Here is a 21663-nt window from a genome sequence, read left to right on the forward strand (position 1 = left end):
TGACCACCTGCCATGTCCTCTCTTCCTTAGAGCATGCTTTGAAAAAAGAAGTGTGCCAGCAGGCAAACAACATGGAAGTTTTTATCCTCTTTTTCTATATAAGTATATGCTATCTTATTACCTGTAGTCCTACAATTTATTAATTTTAGCCAACTTTTATCCTATAACATTTTAAAGTTACTTTTAAAATAAAATACTAAGATAACTGATAAGAAAAATGAGTTAGGACTATGGAAAGACTAGGACAGATTATCTAAAGAAGCTTTGTGTGTGTGTGTGTGTGTGTGTGTGTGTGTGTGTGTGTGTGTGTGTGTGTGCAAAATAAAATACAGTCTCCATTTATAGTCTCCATTCCACAATATATTTATGGTATGTTAAGTAGACTTCTAAGATATCTTTAAAAGCTCAGATTTCTTTAATAATATTCTTTTTTTCATTTTCAAATTTAGCAAGTAGAAAAGATATTTCCTCAGGGATGAAAAGTAGAGCACAGGGAATATCGTCAATAATATTGTAATAACTTCATCTGGTGCTGGATGGTAACTACCCTTATTGTGGTGAGCATTTCATACTGTATATAATTGTTGAGTCACTATGTGGTACACGTGAAACTAATATAATATGGTACATCAATGGTACCTCAATTAAAAATTAAAATAAAAAGCAAATACAAAATCTTTAACTGTATTTTTCCTGTGCACAGGGTTGGTACGTTAGGCTATGTTATTAAGAGAGTGTTTCAGCTGTCTATCTTCCAGATCATGCAACTTCCTCATATAATAAGTATGCAATTGGCCACTCTGATACAAGCTCGTATGAGCACGTTAACGTGCTGCTAGCGAAGGCTTCCTCCTGCCTGGCTGGAGGAAGACAGCCCTCCTGGGGTCTCCATTATACTGACATGCAGATTCTGAAGTCGGCTTCCTGGCTTCCATGTGACAGGCCCATGCAGGACATTCACGTCAGCCTGAGCCGGGTGACCCTGTACCCCCACTTGCACACTTGCACACTTTCCTTCTTCTAGCTGCTGTGGTCCCCTCCGCTCCCACCTCCAGAATCTGCTGCTTCTTTTAATCCTAGTTCAAAACTAGTAACTTTATTGACTTTTTCCCACTATGAAACAGACCCACTTCTCTCTTTCAAACCTTTCATATATTATTTCTATATGCTTATTATATATTCTTATTATATAATCTACTTTTATTATTTGCAACTAATTATCTCTCTTACTGGACTCTAATCTCTTGGGGAACAAGGATTATGCTTTGTTCCTCACTGAATCCTTAACCAATAAATGCTCTTCTTTGTATTTTTTACATCACAAATCTAAACCAGATGGTAAAATCCTTGAAAATAGCAGATATATATGTGTATAAAAGTATGTACGTCTAACATAACTTACTCAGATGAAAAAGTTTACTGAATGTTGCTGAGTAAGTTAAACCCCCTTGTCATTCCTGCCCCCAAAACATAATCAGGAAAAGAAATGAGGACTTTTAAGTAATGAAAAATTGATGCTCCTAAAAGATAGGAAAAACAAAATGGTATCATATGTTATCACGTTCTGTTCAAGTGAAGTTTTTTAATGGGAAAAATAGCTATGGGAACTTTCCATGAATTTCTAACTTCCTCTTTCAGGTGAACCTTAACACCGTCATGCTCTGTCCCATCATCCATGAATCATCCATGACATGTGCTGCTGCCAAGAGGTCCTGACTCACCTTCCACTGTTTATGGAGCTTCCTAACAGCTTCCTGCAGGCCCTGCTGCTCCTGCTCAGGGAGAATGTCGGTGAGCTCGTCGCAAGCTTTCAGGAAAGCGTTGAGCACCCGCTGATCCAGCTGGCTGAAAAACTCCTGGCGCGGAGGAGGGGGCGGCGGGCAGTGGGTTCGGGCATTGGGCAGAGGAAAGGCAGCATCAGACACAGCAGGGAAGTGAGCACATCTCTGAACAAGCCTCTTAGCCAGCCGCTGCCCTCTTCAAACCTTCTGGCAGCTACTATTTTTTTTGCAAGAGTACACTATAATTATCTATAGTTATGAGTCAGAACCTACCACGTCTAAAATTCAAATAGTACCTTTTTTTAAATCTAGAAAAACACCTTTGCAGTTTTCAAATTTGGCAGAATATTCTGGAAGGCCAGTGGGCAATCCCAAAACCTTGATTCCATGGGGATAGGGTTTTTAGTTCCTCTTTGGCAGTCAGAATTGTGGAAGAAGCCAGGATTAAGCATCATGATTCCTCATTCCCTGGCTGCAATGTGTTCCAGGCCCTGCTGGTTCATTATAAGCCACATTCACACAACTGTACATATGAGCATTGATGCTATGGACTAAATTTGCTTCCCTCCACCCCATCTCTCCTACCCTTCCACTGCCAGATTCATATGTTGAAGCCATAATCCCCAGTGAGACAATATTTGGAGATGGGCCTTTGTTAGGAGATTAGGTTTAGAAGAGCTCATGAGGGTGGAGCCCTCAAGATGGAATTAGTGCCCTTTTAAGAAGAGACATCAGAGCCCTTGCTCTCTTTGCCTTGTGAGGACACAGTGAGAAGTTGACCATCTGCAAGCCAGGAAGAGAGTTCTCAACAGAACCTGATCACATTGGCACCCTAATCACACACTTCTTATCTCCAGAACTGTGAGAAAATAAATGCCTGTTGCTTAAGTTACCCAGTCTATGTATATTTTATGGAAGCCTGAGCAGATGAAAATAAAGCATGTGCACACAGGTGCATAACCAAGTCTCACAGAGCCTCAGGAGTATGTATGCAGAGATACTTTGAAATGGTGATTCAAAGAAGAAAGTGCCACACCTCAGAGGTGTATGAACTGAACAGGATGTTGGGTGGTCAGAGACATTAACCCTACGTCTAGTTGGCTGCATCACAAATACACTGCATTCATCATCTGAGAGTACAGTTTACACTCTCAGTGAAATACCACAGACATTTCAGGAAAAGTAACTCAAAATACAGGCTCCTACAGGGCTCATCGTCTTGTAGGAAAAATGGATCCTCTATGGCCAGGATCCTCATCTGATCCTAATCTAATCCACCTACTGTATCCGTGCAATGATATAATACTCAGCCTACTGCACAGACACATGCTTGTATGCCCATTGGCAATAAGCCATTATTGCCTGTGTTGCTATAAAAAGAGTCCCCATGGTACTAACTAAGGGCAGATCCTAGAGAAGAGAGCAAGACAGCAAGAAAGAGAAGCAGGGGAGCTGAGACTGGGGAGCAAGAGAGCAGAGGCTGAGAACGGAGACAGAGCCTGGAGCAGAGGCAGTGCCTGGGGCAGAGGCTGAGCTGGAGCAGAGGCAGTGCCTGGGCCAGAGGCTGAGCTGGAGGAGAGGCAGTGCCTGGGCCAGAGACTGAGCTAGAGGCAGAGACGGAGACTTGTGACTTGCAGGCTGCCCTGGAGGTGAACAGGATTCTAGCGCTTGACCTGCCACTATAAGAATAAAGCTTGGTATGAGCTGCTTTTTACCCCAACATTCCATTGTCATTTTTCGGTCTCACCGAATCCATAGTGAACTTGCCCGGGGCTGAAACCCAGAGGTAAAACAATCTCCATACACCATTTAACAAATTATTAGTATTTTCAATACTGATACAAATGATTTAAATGAGTAAGATTAACAGGAGGATGGCTTCACAATACTGGGATAAGTTGTGGATCATCTGCCAAACCTCCAGTGACACGGTATCTATACTGTGATAAGGTGGAGTTATGACATGAGCACAAAGACTGAGCCACCCACCTAAAACAGACTCTTAGAAAGAGTGTGTTGGTTATGTAAGAATTTCTCAGCTAAATAATGAATTAGTAACATGGAGAGCCTGCCTTATCCATCACATGACTCTCTACTACTCCAGGGATAAGAACAGCCAATCATAAGGCAGCTTATCAGCTGTTCTTGAGGTTCATGCTGACATTTCCTTGGGTCTCAAACCTGAAAAATTTCTGCCTTCCTAACTCACCCCTCGTCCTTTCTCTCCTCTCTCCTCCTGTCTCTCTCTCTTTCTCTTAGATGGATGCTCTGCTCTCTTTTCACCTGAGACCACAAGTCTTTGTCCTCAGGTCAAGAGCCCCATGAGGGATGAACTCACGGTGTGTCTTCTCAGGAGCTCTTCCGGATCCCCCTTTTCCTCCAGGCCCTCCTGAGCCATCCTCAGCACCTTCTCCAGCTCTGCTCGAGACTCCTCGAACTTCTTCATCAAGCGACTGTTGGTTTCCACATGCTTCTTCCAGTCTCCGGTTTTCTTTACCATGTTCTTGATTTAGAAAATAATCAGAATATGATGCTCCTGTCTCATTACTGAAAGCATCATTTTGTTAAACAGTATTGTTGCTTAAAAAAAAAGGAACATATTTCATTAGGATGAGACTAACCAACCCCTTAGCATATCAAATGATATTAGAAAAAGAAGAATTAAAAATATTAGAAAGAGAAGAATTAAAATAATTGGTTTCCGGAAACCAGCAGTCGAGGCATTAGCAAGAATGAAAGCATGGAATGTGATGACTACATGTCCTCATTCTGTGTATTTTTTTCCTCACTCACCTGACTAAAGCAGTAAGAGGGCTCACCTGAAAAGCGACGTGAACATCTGCAATCTGTCTCTGTAGCCTCTTCTGATCAAAATGCTGTAGCAACTTGCTCAAGGTCACAAACTTTTGTACATTCTGACTACTTTTCTCAATTTGTGTCATGGTTTTCCTACAGCTTTCTTGACATGCCAGCAGTTCCTACAAGGAAAGGCAACCCACAACCACGGGATTTAAAAGGGTGTAGAAAGAGAAAGAAAGAGACTAACCATTGCAGAACAATAAGAGTAGCATTATATAGCTCTTAGGCTGTTAGCCGTAAGTAAAATAGGAAGGACAGAGAAGTATTTCTTTTCAGAAGAACTCAGTTTTAAGCTATCACTGAAGTCAGTGCTTTTTATATAAGGCATTTAAATGTCACATTGAGCTTTTGAGATTTTTTTTTTATCTTCCATACCCATATCATTAGCATTAAGAGAATGGCAGAGCGACCACCTGCTATTTGTCTAGTACTTATAGTCCTCCAGCCAACAAACAGACCTCTGGTTTACTGCAAGAACAATGATAAAATCAGTCTATATATCAGGTTTTAATCTGATGAAATAAATTTAACACAATACACATGATTCTTTACTGAGTCAAATAAGCAGATTATATATTATTTGTGTTTCCTAAAATGTACATTTGAATTCCTAAGGATCACAAGCCATCAACCTCATTAATAAAACGGTGGACCTGAGATCCTAACCACAAAGGCAGCGATCCAGTGGGCCTGGGAGGACTTGAAATTGCCACATATTTGCAGGACGCAAAGCAATGGTGACTCACGGACCCTCCGGCTCTGATTCATAACCTGGCATTGTAATGATTTCTGCTGTTGGCAACATGGAAATTATCAGCCCAGCCCAAGGCAGGCAGGCATTTTCTGACTTGAAGCCACACCATTTGCCCTTCAACGTTCCTCAGCTGCTTTGGAAAAATATTTCAAACTGCTTGTTTGGATACCAGTTTCGGTAATGCAGATGTAAATATTAAGAGTAGGGATTCTGTTTTGTTTTGGCAAAACAGAAGGAGGACATACTTTTTCCTCCTGAAAATTTACTAGGTAAAAAGGTTAAAAAGATACTATTAAGTATTATTAATATGTATTATTATTAGAAATATTTTGATTGTGGAAGGATTCTTTGATGGCAATTTATAGCAATTCAGGAAGGTAAGAAATGGCACAATGACTCAAAATGAAAACTAATCTTTATCCAGTATGATGCGAACCCACTAGAATGAGGTTTAGTGGTATAATCATTATGGCTTTACTATCAATAACTATAACAATGAACTGCTACCAATTACAGAGTACCTACTATGTGCTATGGTGTGTCAGTCACATTATAGAATATCTAATATAACCTCCACAATAAGCTCTCAGTTTAGGTATTATTGTCTCCATTTTAAGGTAAGGAAAAAAAAGCTAATCAAGGCTTTGTCCTTGGCTGTATCAGACTAAGATCTGAGTACCTGTCTGACCCCCTTCAGATACTCTCTGCTCTTTCTGTTGAGTGGTGCTGCTTTCCTTCCATGAATCTATGTCAACTAATGCAGTGGCAGGCCTTTTGCCCATTAATTTCACCCTCTTTTGATGGATACGTTCATTTATAATAAGCCAACTAAGTCAGCCAGTTAAATGCAACACTCAGTAGGAGGCTGTTCTGCGTAAAGATCTACTTACTAAAAGTGAGACAAAGAAAAGTGATTAGCACACCAAACATATTTTCAGGATTTTATGGCTGTGTGAAAAGACCTAGTCCTACAGGCAAAGAAGAAATGTCATAAAACACAGATTATAGACACTAGATAAAAACAGAAGGTATTTATTTATATATATGCCTACATTTATAAAAATTGTATCTACACATTGAAAACAACTTTTATCTATAGTGGACAGGTTTTCATCTTTGGACAAGGCATGTATTTTTGATTTGAGTTTCCAATACTGTGCTAGAAAAGTGTTTCTTGTCCTAACTGAACTTCTGTCACCATGAGTGATGCCTCCATCTCATTATACATGCTTTAAAATAGCTGTCATGAAGGGGACTTGTCCTTACCTGATTTTTTTGTTTAAAAAGAGTGCTAGATTGTGCCTCACGCTCCAGAATGGTTAAAATTTCATTGATTTTCCCAAGTGAGTCATAAAAGAAGGTCATCTGCTTTTCTAATTCCTCCAAAGGTATCAACAGCTGCTGAGACTCACAAAGGAGTGGGGAGGAACATTCTTTGACCTTTAAAAATACAAAGACAAAAATTCCGTGAAAGGTCATTCATTACCACAAGCTCAGGGATCTGTGCACAGTGCTCAGGAACATTTTCTTGAGTGATTTCATCATTTGTTGCTTACAGATCTCCAAAGACATTTCTTTAATCATATTCCCTATGTATTGTTACATTTTGATGTAAAAAACTGTGCTATTATACCGCTGAAACAACTCAATGCTACAGAGTTTTCTCATGAAAATTCATCTACACCGACCATCTGGAAAGCACTTTCCCATCTAAATGATGCTGTTAGTGAGCCAGATGGCATCAAAGCCTACTTCCTAGACCGTACACCCCATCTTTACTTTGGCCTCAAAATCAAACCCAAGAGAGTCATGAATTATGTTATCTAAACTAACCTATATTTTCCAACTTAATTTCCAAGAACTCCAGCCCTTGAATGCTTAGCTGTAGATAAACTCACAATCCTGTTGCGTCATTCTTCCCCGACAGAACTTGTGCATTCCTACCTCCCACTAACTCTGTGCCTATCAAAGACCTACTCATCCCAAGCCCGCATGTCATGTACCAACTTACTCACGTAGGTTCCCTCCCGCCCTAGGGGATGTCTTTCTAGTCTGAACTGTCCCAGCTATTCTTTAAAAAAAGAAAAAAGCTTGTTACTTCCTACTCCTGTATCATCTTTATCTTCAAGCTGAGGTCATAAGCTCCTGGAGATCAAGAGCTCCATTACCTGCCTTCTCATCTTTATGCTGGAACCCGGATATTTTACATCAAGTTTCTCTAAGAATTCTCTAAGAATTTCCTGCCCCTTCTCATTTTATATCAAGTTTCTCCCCAAGTATCATTAGTACTTTTGGGATACAAGGAAAGGAAACTGAGTACCTGTTAGTAGACCATTCCTTTTTTTCCTTAAATTATGAACATTCCCATATTCATGGAGACATTACCTAAAGGACAGACTCATTAAAAAAACGTGGCTGACCTACAGTAGCAAGGCTCTGCTAAAATTATTCTCAACAAAATGAAGAGTATCTGCCAACATGTATAAAAATCAGTGTGCTCTATAAATCTCACCTGGAGATGGTAGAAATTTTACCAAAATGCTACATCTGAAGCAGCAGTAAAAAAAAAAGCATAATGATTTAGATGTGGCTAACAATAGAATTTGCCTTCTCAAAAGATGCCCTCAATCACGAACCCCGGCCCAGCTAAGATGTGCAAACCCAAGATACGGCTCAGAAAGCTGCGTCAAGGTTACCGAGTTGATAGAGTTGACACCGAATTGTACCCAATCTTTATAAATAGCCTTACTCTGAATGTTAAAATAAAAGAGAAAAAATTAAGATTCCAATATATACCAGTTTGACAAATGAATTTTTCTTTTTTCATCACCATCATTTCCTGTTTTCACCTATTTCATTATTTCTCTTTCTTAATTCTCCACTGCTGATTTCACACAGACTTTTTCTCTTACTACTTTTTCTCTTCCAATTAATAGGTTTTTCTGCATTCTTTTCTTGTTTTTCAATTAATTACAAAGCTTTTTATTCATTTATATAATCACTCCTTTCTTTAACCAGGAATTAATTACCCAACTTAAGTGGACTTTGCAAACAATACCTGTTCATAAAACTCAACTTGAGATAGATTAAAAATAAAAAAAATACCCAATGTAACTTTCAAAGCTCTCAAGGAAAATTCCTCAATAGGTTTAAAAAAGGTTTACAGCTAAAGTTTGATATTCATTGAATTCCCTGCACAGGAGTAACCTTACATCCAAGGTGAGCTGAAGAGAGCAGAATTTCCATTGCATTGTGGCTATGTGAACAGAAAATAAGTAATCTTAGAATAAAAGTATGTCAAATAAATCTCAATACAAGGGCATTTAAAAATTCTTTCTTATTCAAATATATGATCTCTTCTTCCTCATTTCCCCTCCTTTTCTTCTTCTCTGTCCCTTTGTTTCATCACATTTGAACAACCCTCTAGACCACCAAGAGAAGGCCTTTTTATTAAAAGACAGCTACTAGTACTTTAAATTAACAGAGGTAATACTTGGCATTAGCTCATTGTTTCATTTTTTTAGGTGTTACTAAATAACAAAGTTCCTAAATCAGGAATCCCGATAAAAAACAAAACTATGATCTGTTAAGGGGTAAACAGTTTGCCTTTGGGTGACAGAGAAGGTATAAGCAAACTGAAGCTGTGGTCAGGCACCATGTGGGGTGCATTTAAGTGTTCTCCCACCTTGGTTAGCTGCTCTTTGAGCCCAGACATGGTTGCAAACATTTCATTAGCTTCTTCTTGGGAGCTCTCTTTGGTAATGAGGTGCGCTGTCTTTGTAATCATCTTGTATTGAGCGTCCATTACTGGCACCCTCTGCTCAATATCCTGCATGAATCATTGAAATGGCTAAATTAACACATGGTACATTTCCTTCTAATTTCAGGATTCCACAGAAGGCTGCACAAAAATCAACATGCACTGTATGAATTTCTATTACTTATAATAGACTTTTGCAGATTCTAGTTATTGTTTTCCTTCATTATGCATATATTACATATTGATAATATCAGAAATAAGTAAAATCTTTCCTTTAAAAGTAACCATAAATCCTTAAATTCACATAAAGATAAGTTGGAATAATCTTTACATTTCCATAATATATGTGTTAATGTAGTATGTAAACATTTTATCAGGTAAATTCATGTTAACCATTTGAGGCAATTTCTCTGATTTTAAAAATTGAACAATTTACTTTTTCTTTATAAAAATAACATGACATTGTAGAACATTTATGATACAGAGATAAGAAAAAGAAAACTTAAACTGCTTACAGTCTTCTCACATAGTGATAACCACAGCCAATAACCAATTACATCATTAATGTTTTTTTCCTGTGTGTGTTTATACCCATTTTTATTTTTACAAAAAAAAAAGGATATTTTTTTTTGCTTTTCTCACTTAATAGTGATTAGAAAAGCTTTCCATGTCCTTAAATATTCTCCCACTGCTTCATTTTTGAGAGCTGCAGGGTATTCAGAATATACAAGTTGCACAAATCATTTAGTAAATCCCTTACAGTTGGCATTTATGTACATGTGTTATCTATAGATACATTTTCTTCTAGTACGTAATAATTTTGTTATAGAAAAAAATTCTGAATTAAAAAATTATTTTGAAGCTACTCCATGGTGAAAACATATCTTTAAAAAATTCAAATAGATTTAAAAAAAATTTTAGGTGCAAATCAGGATATGCACACATATCAAAATGATGCCAAGATCTCAAAAAAGCTTTGCAATGATCTGAGAAACTTTACTGATCTTTCTTTTCACAATAGAACAGGTTTTTCACTTTATGGTCCAGAAACCCCTTACCTCCAAGTCTTGAATTAGTAACTTAACATTAAGAAAAGAGACTTCTAAGGGTTCAGAAAGTTTCCTATGGGCTTCAGTTGCAAAATCAGACAGGGTAGTAACACAATCTGTGTATTCTTTTTTCATTCTATCCATCTCATCAGCTCGAGCATACTGTTAAGAAAAGGGAGGAAGGAACATTGAAAATCATTGACCCAAGACTGTGGAAGTCAGTAGCCGTCACTTCCACATAACTCTCTGGATTTGTTCCATGGTAAGAAAAACTCTAATTTCCAATACACTTGGTATAAATCCAATTACTGTGAAAGGAAAAAGGGAGCCAGCATAAAGCAAAGAATTATGATTGGAAACATGAGTCATTCCATATTAGCAGGTCCCCATATGTCAATAACCATCTTTAATCAAAGTATATTTCCATAATGTTCCTCTGTTATAAATGTGAAAGAATAATCAAACATAAACATAACAGTTCTAAAAATATCTGTACTCTGCCTGAATAAGCACTATAACAATAAAACTGTCCTTAAACAGACTGTTTATCACAACATTTATAACACATGTATGTTCTAAGCGTATATAGATTTGAAAGACATACTTGCTTGACTTCCATAAACAACTCCCTCCATCTCCCATTTAGCAACAGTAATTGCTGTTTAAGATCACGGGAAACAACCTCATCACATGTTTCAATTAGAAAATTGCCAGCATCATTCATGGCAGCGTGCTGCTGTATCCAATGAGGCAAATTGCGAAAAAAATCCTAAACGATAAACAGAACACATTATTGTAAACCATAAGCCCCAAATTAATAAATGATGTGAAAGTGACCAGACTAAGAGAAATATCTTTGTTCTAAAACTTGTGCAGATCTTGAGGTGAATCCTAAATCTCTTTCACAATGCAAAATTTTCAATAAAGAGGTTCTAAATTAGGAATTCGAAATGCTGAGTTCTTCTTATAGGAACATCTATAGCAAAACTTTTCACTGAACTTCTTTTTAGGAAGCAAAACATGATGGTCATTTTCTGTTATTCCTTCTTTACAAAAGAAAAAGCTGAATTTCTAGTGAGTGAAAAGGACTTGTACCTAGTCTTCAGGGTAGTAAATGCCAGTGTCAGGGCCATATAGAAGATACAATATTTTAAGGAAATATATAGCTTTGCCCCAAATTTTTAAGCCAACTTTTGAACTGTTATTTTTAATTTTAAAATCTGAATATAGTATATCAAGATAATCTATAATCATGGAGATAAACCATTGAAGGAAAAATTTCAAAAATTTAATATCCAGGCCAAGAACACTTACAAAGCATCCTTCCTTACTTGTTAAAGATTATATACTCGGCAATGAAGCAGTTACACTTGATTTCAAGCTAAATGCATGTGCGTAAACAGTGAAGCCAAGGATACCAAAGATAATTCAAGAATCCACTTCATCAGCCATGTGTGGGAGGACTTCCTACATAAATAGATGAGAATGCTTCTGTTTCTGGTGGGTATATTCCCTTGGGTGATGTTAACAGCGACTAGGGTACTGCTGGTCTAATCAGAAAATCCAAAATCTAGGTATATAATTCTTGTCAGCCTCAGCTACAGAAGAATATTTTATCTGTATGAAATACAGAATAGTGAAACATTTAAATATTATACATTTACTTATGCAACCAATCTTGAGGGCAAGCCGTAGTTCTAATGTACTTACTATATACTTCCTAATGAGAGCCTGGCATTTTAATATCGTATATAAATTGATTTTTCATGGGAAAACCCCAGGTTCCCATTAAGAAGTATATACACAGAAATCAGTCCATGAGTGATATTTTAATGCGAGTGATCTTAAAGCAAAATAGTACCACCTGGAAACACACATACATACCTGTAACCAGAGGAAAAACATCATTCCTAACCAGAATAAGACCCTTGACTGAGGGTTGATAAAATCCAAAAACGAATATCCAAAGAGACAAAAATGTGATGACTTGGTTGTTCAACTGGTCATCACATAGACTCGGTACTGTCCTAGCCAAAGCTGGTTTCACCCTCTTAAATTAGGAAATCCACAGAGGCAGGGCCGTAGACCTGCTCTTTACGAGGACTGCATTGTGAGTATAGCGCCATCTGCTGCCCATTGGGCTTGGACGCCCCTCCATCAGTTACTAATCTGAATACAAAAGTGAAACCCTGAATTTGATAGGAAACTCTTGTAAAATAACTTCTACAAATCAGTGTATTTATTGGCCTAAAATAATTTATTACTAACCTGAAAATACAACTTTTCAGGCAAAGTCGGGATTCTTGAGTCATTTTTGCAAATATATGGCTCTCCGTAGAGAACTATGCTGTAAAAAGTCTCATGTCTAAATGTGCATGTACCTGTTTCCGTTGGTAAGAAGCAATCTTACCTTTTTGGCATGTTCTGATTGATTTAGCATTTTTTCAGCATCCTCTAGCCAGGCCTGAAGACTGGCCACAGTATTGCCGTATCGGTCCCAGTTAGCAATTACTTCTTCCAGCATGCTCCTCACACTCCTAACTTCTACTGAGAGGTTCCTCCATTGTGCGGTGGTTTCATTCATGAATTTCATCACATTCTCAGCCTCTTCCACTGAAACAGGTAAAACAAATTATAATCCTTATTTCATATTTTAACACCACCATATCATTTTCTCTATGGTCTATACACTGGTGTGCATTTATTATTCTTTAGATTATAAAGTTAACAGATGCAATGTTAGAATTTCATTTAGCAAATTCTGGAAATATGTTATATCTTATCCACAGGTAGTTATCAAGATTAAAGATGATAATATTTTAAAAATTCCTGCTAACTAGGTTACAATAAGGGACACATATATTTGTTGACATTTAATATGCACTCAAATAGATGGACACATGTATCAGTCACAAATGCTACAGTTCATTTTCAGTAAATATGACAGACATATTAACAAACTGAAACAAACATTTTACAACCTGTGTCTTGACACTAAAGTAAGGTTTCACTGACTTGATTATAATAATCTATTTAGTCCATTTCTTTTTACGCTTAAGCCTCATAATTGAAATAAATTAGAAAATTGCAGTTTAGAAAGTGAATGCTTATTTTGCTCTGCGTCAGATCACACACACATAGTATGATTATACAGGTAAGGCACTGTACAAAGTCAAGGGGGCTCAGTCTAACATGTGCTCTTCAGGCCAATGGCATGGTCACACAAAGAGTCTGCAGAGAAAAAATGATTCAATCACACAGAATCCTGTAGTTTCTAAATTATACTGAATTCAACAGTGCAAGAAATTCTGTCACATGTTTTACCTGAACCATCAGCTTTGACATACATCTCAGCCGTCTGTTTCAAGATCTGGTATGTCACTTCATACTGTTCAAAGAATTTGCTGTTTTCTATAAAAGACTAGGAAAGGGGGAACAATGAGAAGATGGCAAACTCTAGATTTCTGTAGAAATGCCAAAGTCAATTTTCTTCAGTAGAGGTGTATGGACATTTTCCCCAAGTGTACCCATCTTACTCTTCCTAAAAACATCAAATTAATTCAACTACCACAAGTAACCTGATTATTCTGAGAATATAAATTGATTCCACACTTTTAATTCTAACTTGGCATTATTGAGAAAATATTCTATTTCTTCTCCAAACAAGGACTGATTTGCAGAAGAAAAAGAAGTTTCTCCAGAGAACCTGGGACTAACATTTAGAAAGCACTACATTTGGAAGAACATTTTAAAGTGTCCCACCGTGTTTTAGCTGTGGGATTCTATTGCTCTTTGAACATTAATTCAGGTGAATGATGGCTCTGAGGGACTTTAGATTATAAATTAATGATACAGCACAGAAACACTTTCTTTAAAATAAAAAGTAAGCACAAAAATTTTAAATAATCACATATTCCATCCATGTTATCCATGGTCTCATATTTCTGTTACCAAGCATAAAATTACAGATAAGAGATTATATTTATATCTGTATATAATTTACACTAGCAAAGGAAGACTATAAAATTTCACACACACAAGAAATCCTTAAGTAAGTTTTGTTATTGTTAACTCCAGGAAATATGAAATAAATCCTGTTTCAAAGAGTAATCCTATTTCTCTAAAGCAGAAAATTAATGCAATTATAATTAACAACATTATCACCAAAGGCTCTTTAATTTTTTTAATAGCATAATCAGTTGCTATGATTTGAACCCTCTAAAATACTTGAGAAGTGTCACTATGATAAAAATGCAAAATTAGCCTTTAGAAACCAGCTGAAGCCCTGTATAGTGCACTGATGAATGCCTAATACAGAAATGCAGAATTCCTGGGTGCAGATGCAAAGCTACCATACAGCAATTTCATAGACATTCCTACCTAGATTTTATCTACAAATGTCTACCATGTTTCAAGATAACATTTTAAAAATTATGTGTGTAATACATTTCATATCCTTTTATGCTTACAAAGCATTTTACTTATATGTTAACTGTTCTTCAGGGATATTGTAAATAGAGAAAGCTGTGAGTTGCCTGGAATCAGGGGTTCCATGATGAATACTTTATTCAACAACTTGAATGGGCTGTACTATTTTTGTTTGAGAATGAAGTAAGACAATAGTAGTTTGGTAAATTCATTATTTAGCCTTTGTTCTACTCCCTTAACCTTCCCTCTTCCCCAGTTGGGTAAAGAATAATTTACTGTAATTTAAATTTTGTATAATTTAACCAAATAAACAAGTCATGATTTGATCAAAAGAGGAATATCACACCTAAGTAAAAAACACTGTAGGAAATTGAAAAAGTGAATACATTTGGTAAAGTTTAAAAAAGTCTCCATTTAGTTTTGGCACAAATTAAAAGAAGCTAATAGGAAAACAATTGTTCTAGGGGTCAAAGAAATGGCAATAGAGCTCATACTGAATAGAAAGACTTAACTATGCTTTTACTAGAGTAGTTTACAAACTAATTAAAGATGAGCAAGAGAGAAAAGTTTATTTTCAGTTCAATGTTTGGTCCAAGGGGGGGGAGGGCGGGAAGATGTTTTAAGAGTATTATAAACATTGTAGGGATTCATTACTTTTGAGCTTTCCTATTAGGAAGATTAGGTAATTAATTTTTGCAGGAAGATACTTCATTTGTTATCTTTCAGTTGTTTCATTCATTCAGGTTTTTTCTTTCTGTGTAAAAACTAAATCCATTTAATAATATGAATTATTTTGTCTATTAGAATCCCTTTAGTGGGAGGAATGCTAAATCTTTTTACTGTGAGCTTTCTAGACACTGTCTCTCAGAAAGGTACAAAAGTAAGCACAAATGGGTTTTTAAAATAACAACAGGATTCATTTAGTTCTTTAAAAATAAGGCTTACTTTTGGAAATAAAGTTCCACAAATAAGCCCTGTTAGTGGAGGACTTTCAAAGTTGATGGCACTTCAAGAAAAATCAGATACCTCTTTATGCCACTAAATTCAAAGTGTTAGTGGAAGAGACTGAATTTCTATTCTCACAAAATAAATAAAAAGTTCATCAGTTTCACTTGAATGGAGTTAAACCGGACAATTCAAGATTTAAAAAGTACCTCTGAGGAGCAGTTACATTAGATTTAACTATTTACATTCATAAAATAACCACAAATAATAAAACAAATGTTTATATTACTTGTTTTTCATTCACATAGTCCACAGTTCCAAGAGCTCTTCTTTTCTTTATGAGAAAGAATGAAATGTCATCCTATGTCTTTCCTAGTAAAACTAGAGCCTCTATTGACAAACATGGTCATGTCAAGAACAGTTTCGACAACAAGAACCAGACCAATTATCCTGATTTACGTTACTGTATAGAGTCTCTTGTCAGTAAGCATATGGCATAAGTATTAATCAACAGGCATTTGTGGAGCCTTTCCCAAGAATTCCTTAAGCATCTGGCAGTTGCAAACCTGAGTGCCCAGTAAATGAAGTAAGAAGGAAGCACAATCTCTAATTCTCTAACCCATTAAAAAATGAATCATTTGTTTTTTTGGAAAAGATGAATAGGACCAAATTGAGAATTCAGATGAAGAAAAAGATAATTATGGAACTTTTACATCCTGAACATTACTTTGGCTATTAGATGATATGGCAGCATATGGCTCATTACAATTAATTTTTTTAGAAACCAAGCAAAGGACTATATTTAAGAAACTGATTTATGATTCTATTTGAAAGTCTTCAGGCTCTTTGAAATAGTCTAATTCTAAAGAAAATGATTTCCCTCAAACTTGTAAAAGATGAGAGGAGTTCTATGGGGTGTAAGATAGAAGGAAAACAGTATGGACCCATCTTTGTCCTTTAGAAAAATCCCTATTATTCTTTTATTAGTATTAAAATTTTGGGAAAGACTAAGTCTTCAAGAAAAAGCGGTCATCAGTAGTACAACTAAGCCAAGATTCAACATCCTTTTACATGACTGGTGGGCAGGCTGCATCTCCCCCACCTCACCCCCACCCCTGGCCCCAGTGCTATGAAGTCAGTGACAAAAATAATAACACCTATCAGGCTAGAGTATGTAGCTATAAAATACTGTCAAATAATGGGCTGACAGTAAATGGAACTAATACGTATGCAAGCTATTGTTTAGTTCACTGATCTTCAAGAGATCATTTGAATGATATGGTTTTTCAAGTTAAGGAAGGAATTTTTTCACAGTCAGTTTTGTTGTATAGTAAAGTTCAATACTTAAGCACAAAGACTTTTTGGTTCAGAAAGCTGTGGATTCAAATCCGGATTATACTTCTTACCAAAGGGGCCATGGGGAGCATGTGACTTGAGCATTCAAAGGCTCCCTTTCCTCAGTGAAACAGTGTGAAAAACCCAGCCCACAGGCCCTCTTTGGGATGAAAGGGACACATGTACAACAGTTGGTGCATGGGAAACAATATATCACAGTTATTAAAACTATTAAACCAAAAATATCTTAAAGCTCTTTTTAGAAAAGAAGTATGAGCAATAAATATTTTTTACCAGAAATAAGAATATTAAGAAATATTTATTAAAACTTACTACTATATTTATAGAGTAATTAGCAATTTTAGAAATAATTTTGAAAATTATGAAGCAGGTTAAAATTAGCAGCTTTGTGAACTTCTCTTTATGGAGTAGGCAGAAAGTATCGTGTGTGTTTTTTTTAATTATTAATAACAACTCTCTACTTAGATATCCTTTACTTGAGAAGTTCAAAGAGAATTACTAACATCATTGTGTTGGAACATTAACCTGGTGGAACAGTCCTATTAGGCATTTCAATCTGATTGGCTGTCCTTAAATAGCTGGAACAAAGACAGTTCCTGCATAATTACCTACTGTGCTCACATTGTATCATCTGACGTGACTAAACCCAAAAATATAAATGCAAATCTGTATTTAATATTTAAAGGACTAATATAATTGTTTGAACTTAGAAAATGACATTTTTCATTACTTTCCAAAATAATTAAAAATGATTAAGGGAATATATCACGACAGGATTTGCATATTTTGACAATTGTAGCCAACCGAGAGAAAGATTTTACTGTAAACCTGTTAAACCTTTTCAAAAATGCATGTTGTTCAGTAACCACTTAGAAAAAGTAATTAGAAAGTAGAAAAAGTAATTAAAATGTAGTAAAATATATTCCAGTTCTAGGATGCCCCAGTAAAGATATGGTTCCAATATGTGTTCATTCATATCAGTTACAGAGCCACTGTGAAGAGTCAGGTGATAGATGGACTTATATTTTAAATTTATTAATTTATCATTTAGAATTTGTGATCACACATAAATGGAACAGTACACAACTGAGTTGCTCTGTTAACTTTAATTTTGTGAGCGAATTTGTATTGCTAATAAATTTGGGGGGGGCATGTTTCACTTAGAAATAAACTTCCCTTATTAAATATAATTCTCTAATTACATGCAAATAGAAACTACTAGCTACAGAACAACCTAATTCATTTGAAGGGTTACTATTCTATGTAAATATAGGATTATCTATATGGCTAGTCCAAAATACGAGATAATCTTTAAAAATTAAGTTGGTACAGAGATGCAAAGACAAAATTTTACTTTTCCTGGGTGCACACAAGAAGCTCGAACTTAGGAAATGATCATAGAAAAGACATCCAGGACCTAAGCTAAAAAGAACATATCGTTCCCATGAGGAAAATTTATAATTGTTCCAAACTACTTGTGATTGGATTTTAGAGACACAAAGATAATCTTTCAGTAGTTTAATTCAGTTTCAATGGGGAGCTCACAGTCGAAGTTGTGGGTATAAAAATGCAGAAACTTTTTTTTTTAAACAATAAAGCCTATCACAGTGGTTCAATATGATCAATGCAGCCAAACCTTTCTATATTTCTTAAAACACAAGTGTCTGTCTATTTCAGATTGTTGTGAAAAATCACAAACTTCTATCAAATCCATTTAACACAGTGGTACTTTCATGTTTAAATTCAAGATAAAAATAACAGTGCTGGGTAAAACTGGCAGGTAGGTATTACATGCTCTGATCTCTGTGTCCGCGCACCGGGGAGACTTACAACGTAGTTTTGAAGCAGCAGCTCCACTGACTCTCTCCTCCCATACTTGATGATCCAACACTTCAGCTTTGACTCTGCAAGAACCAGCAGTGAGAGCAGACGGTACTTTAATTCTAGAAATTCCATTTTCATTAAGTGTAGCTCTGATGTGGAGGAAACAAAATGAAACCTAGAAATAAAACACGGAGAATTTACAGGTTGTAACTAATAGTAACAGAACGGGGCTTGCTTAACCTGTTACACGTCAGCGCTATATATAATGCAGGCACAAGGTCCTCCACACTCTGTTATGGTAGATCGACCATTATCAGATCTGATTCCTTTCCTAGCTCTGGGTTTACAGGCAAATCATAATTGATGAAAGTCTGATTTGGTTCTTTCCCCTGCCAAGATATCTCTCATCTGTTTCTTTTACAAGCTGTTTTTGCAATATTACATAATGTTCCTCACAGTACTGAATAAAAATACAGCCTCTGAAGAAACCATTTCTGTGATTTCCAGGCTGTGGGTACATGCAGGCTTACTTTTTTCAAGTAATAATATATTAGAATGTTGGCATTCTTAGCATATTCTATGGGAGCCCAGATTTTATGTACCAAATGTTTTTAGCATCTCTAAAAAAAATTAATAAATTCATTGAAAAGAAAAGAAATGGAGAAAGCATCAACCGAGTATTTTTAAAAACCAGTTCATTTTAAAGCCAGGCATTCTCTTACCTCTCAGCCATGTCCTCTAATTGATCAGGTGGCACTGGGATCCCGTTAACAGACCTGGTCCGGTAGATTTCATGGAATGCTCTTTTGTGGGCATCTGTGTTTTGAAGCAGATCCTAAGATACAATTTAAAAAAAAATAAAAAATGAGGAAACATGTTCACAGGAGGCTAAGAAGCATAATTTTCAGCCTGAACTGATGAGTCAATGTATTCAACAATTTGATCATACTACCACATCCATATGCGGCTTGGTGCCTCTCAGAGACTTGTACCTTGTACAGGAGTCTGGGTGCTTGTCTATAATGCCCTGTGCAAGAGCTGCATCTAATAATTATGGCACCTTTTACACACACATGACACTTGCACAGAAATGCATTCAGACATTTTAAAGGCACATGATCCGAAGGAAAATGTAGTTACTGCTATGAAAAATAACTTCTTAGTATTTTTCTCCTTCCTTGATTTTGGGTAGATTGGTTCTTAAAAGCTTAAAACCAAGCACAACTGGTTTAACCCTTTAATGGTTTAAAAAACCCATTAAGTTCTTTATTGTTATTTTATTTTGAATGCATTCAGTTGATCACAAAGTGATGTTTGCTTGCTATGTAAAGCAACTCAAAATTATATTACAATAGATTATGAAATACCCTTATGCTTAAAAGATTTCAAATACCCACAGGGAATATGTCCCATAGGTACCACCATGGAAGATTACATGTGATGTTTAAAAATATACTTTCTGCAAATTTTTGTATTTTATTTAGATTTGTTTCCTGTTTTACAAAGCTGATAGACTTGTAATAAATACTTAAACGTATTTCACAATGCCTAGCCAATTTCTCACACAGAAGCAAAGAGAGGTGAAAGGAGATTCATGCCATATTTTCTAGAGTTTAGTTTGTTTCTTAATAGCAGAATAAACCCCAACAGTTGATCATTCACTCAGAAGTAAGGCACAGTAGACCACCAGAATGATACACTACAATTAACTTGTTGCTCTCACACCAAGATGTATCAGATTAGTTGGAGAAATCAGAAGCATAAAACGGCCTAAGAGGTTAGGAGAGAAGGAGAGACACTTGATAGAAGGGGAAAAAAGCCTCTTATATACAAATTAAAATGTTAAAATCATATGTATTTGTTTGTATAAGTAAAATTAATTTTCTTTTAATTTGGGGGACATTAGTTTTCACATTGTAGAAAAATCCAGGAACAAACTATTTCTATCCTGATATATGTTGCTATTATCGCATATGGTGCTATTATCACCTGCTTTGACTTTGTAGGTAACTGTACACATAATCCCGAGTCACTTCTGCCCAGAGGGAGAGCAAGGGGTGCAGCTAAAAGGCCATCCCAGAGGACAGAGGACTGTCCTAAGGCAGCTATTGGCTGTGCGTACTGTAGTCACACTCAGCCTCCTTCACAACATCCAGATGCACTTCTGTGGCTTATGATCTCAGCTGAGAATCCTCCAAGTGACGGCAGGGCAAACCTGGAACTGGCACCATGCCCAGCTCCGATCTGTTATACATACGTGACTTTATGTCTACACGTTGATGTGTTGTCGGGGGTCTGGGCCTGTCTGGGAACACCCAAATGTCTAGGTTGCCTTCTATTGTGGTTTTCAGTATCCAGTTAGTTAGATATTGAAAATGTCTTGACAAGGTATCAAATTTAACTGAACTGACTTAGAGCTTTCATTTATTAAATTAAACAGCTTAACAGAAAAAAATCTCGACAAGGTATCCAAACAAAAACGTTTCAACCATATGATGGAGGTACTTTGGCTGGTGTGGTATCACAGAGATCTCTGAAAGGCCGTCTCATTATAACACAACTAGACGCTGAGCACAGCATGTGACCTTAGTTCACTGGTGGGCTTGCAGGAAGTAAGTAAATCTTTTAGGTGTCCTACTTTCAGTAAAACACGATCCCAAACTGGATCACAGACCTGAGGGCAAAAACAAACTGAAAAAGCTGAATGTCCTGGGCAAATACTTACACCGTGGCTATAGGAAACTGAGTCCTGGAACCCGACCAAGGTGAGAACAACGAAACTGAGGCTCCTACATTTAGCCAGAATCCTCAAACACGAATAAAAGAAAGCTGGTGTTGAGTTTAACAACATGAGACATACTGGATTTCAGAACCCGGTCACTTTCAGTAATCAACCGCTCAAGGATG

The 21663-nt window shown here is 36.5% G+C and overlaps 1 protein-coding gene across 13 annotated transcripts in view; it reads right to left on the reverse strand.

Moving 5' to 3' along the window:
- Positions 1–21663, reverse strand: part of SYNE1 (spectrin repeat containing nuclear envelope protein 1) — a 418491-nt gene that overhangs the window by 264978 nt on the left and 131850 nt on the right. For all 13 annotated transcript variants that reach the window (XM_073219768.1, XM_073219776.1, XM_073219775.1 and 10 more), the window contains 11 exons: positions 19479–19591; positions 18763–18931; positions 13528–13624; positions 12614–12816; positions 10808–10972; positions 10213–10365; positions 9080–9223; positions 6661–6834; positions 4601–4759; positions 4120–4284; positions 1722–1856 (listed from right to left, as the gene is read on the reverse strand). In XM_073219768.1, the coding sequence (XP_073075869.1) occupies positions 1722–1856; positions 4120–4284; positions 4601–4759; positions 6661–6834; positions 9080–9223; positions 10213–10365; positions 10808–10972; positions 12614–12816; positions 13528–13624; positions 18763–18931; positions 19479–19591 (1677 nt within the window). The remainder of the gene's footprint in view (positions 1–1721; positions 1857–4119; positions 4285–4600; positions 4760–6660; positions 6835–9079; positions 9224–10212; positions 10366–10807; positions 10973–12613; positions 12817–13527; positions 13625–18762; positions 18932–19478; positions 19592–21663) is intronic.

Source organism: Manis javanica, chromosome 13 (genome assembly GCF_040802235.1).
Source record: "Manis javanica isolate MJ-LG chromosome 13, MJ_LKY, whole genome shotgun sequence".
NCBI classification, from domain to species: Eukaryota; Metazoa; Chordata; class Mammalia; order Pholidota; family Manidae; genus Manis; species Manis javanica.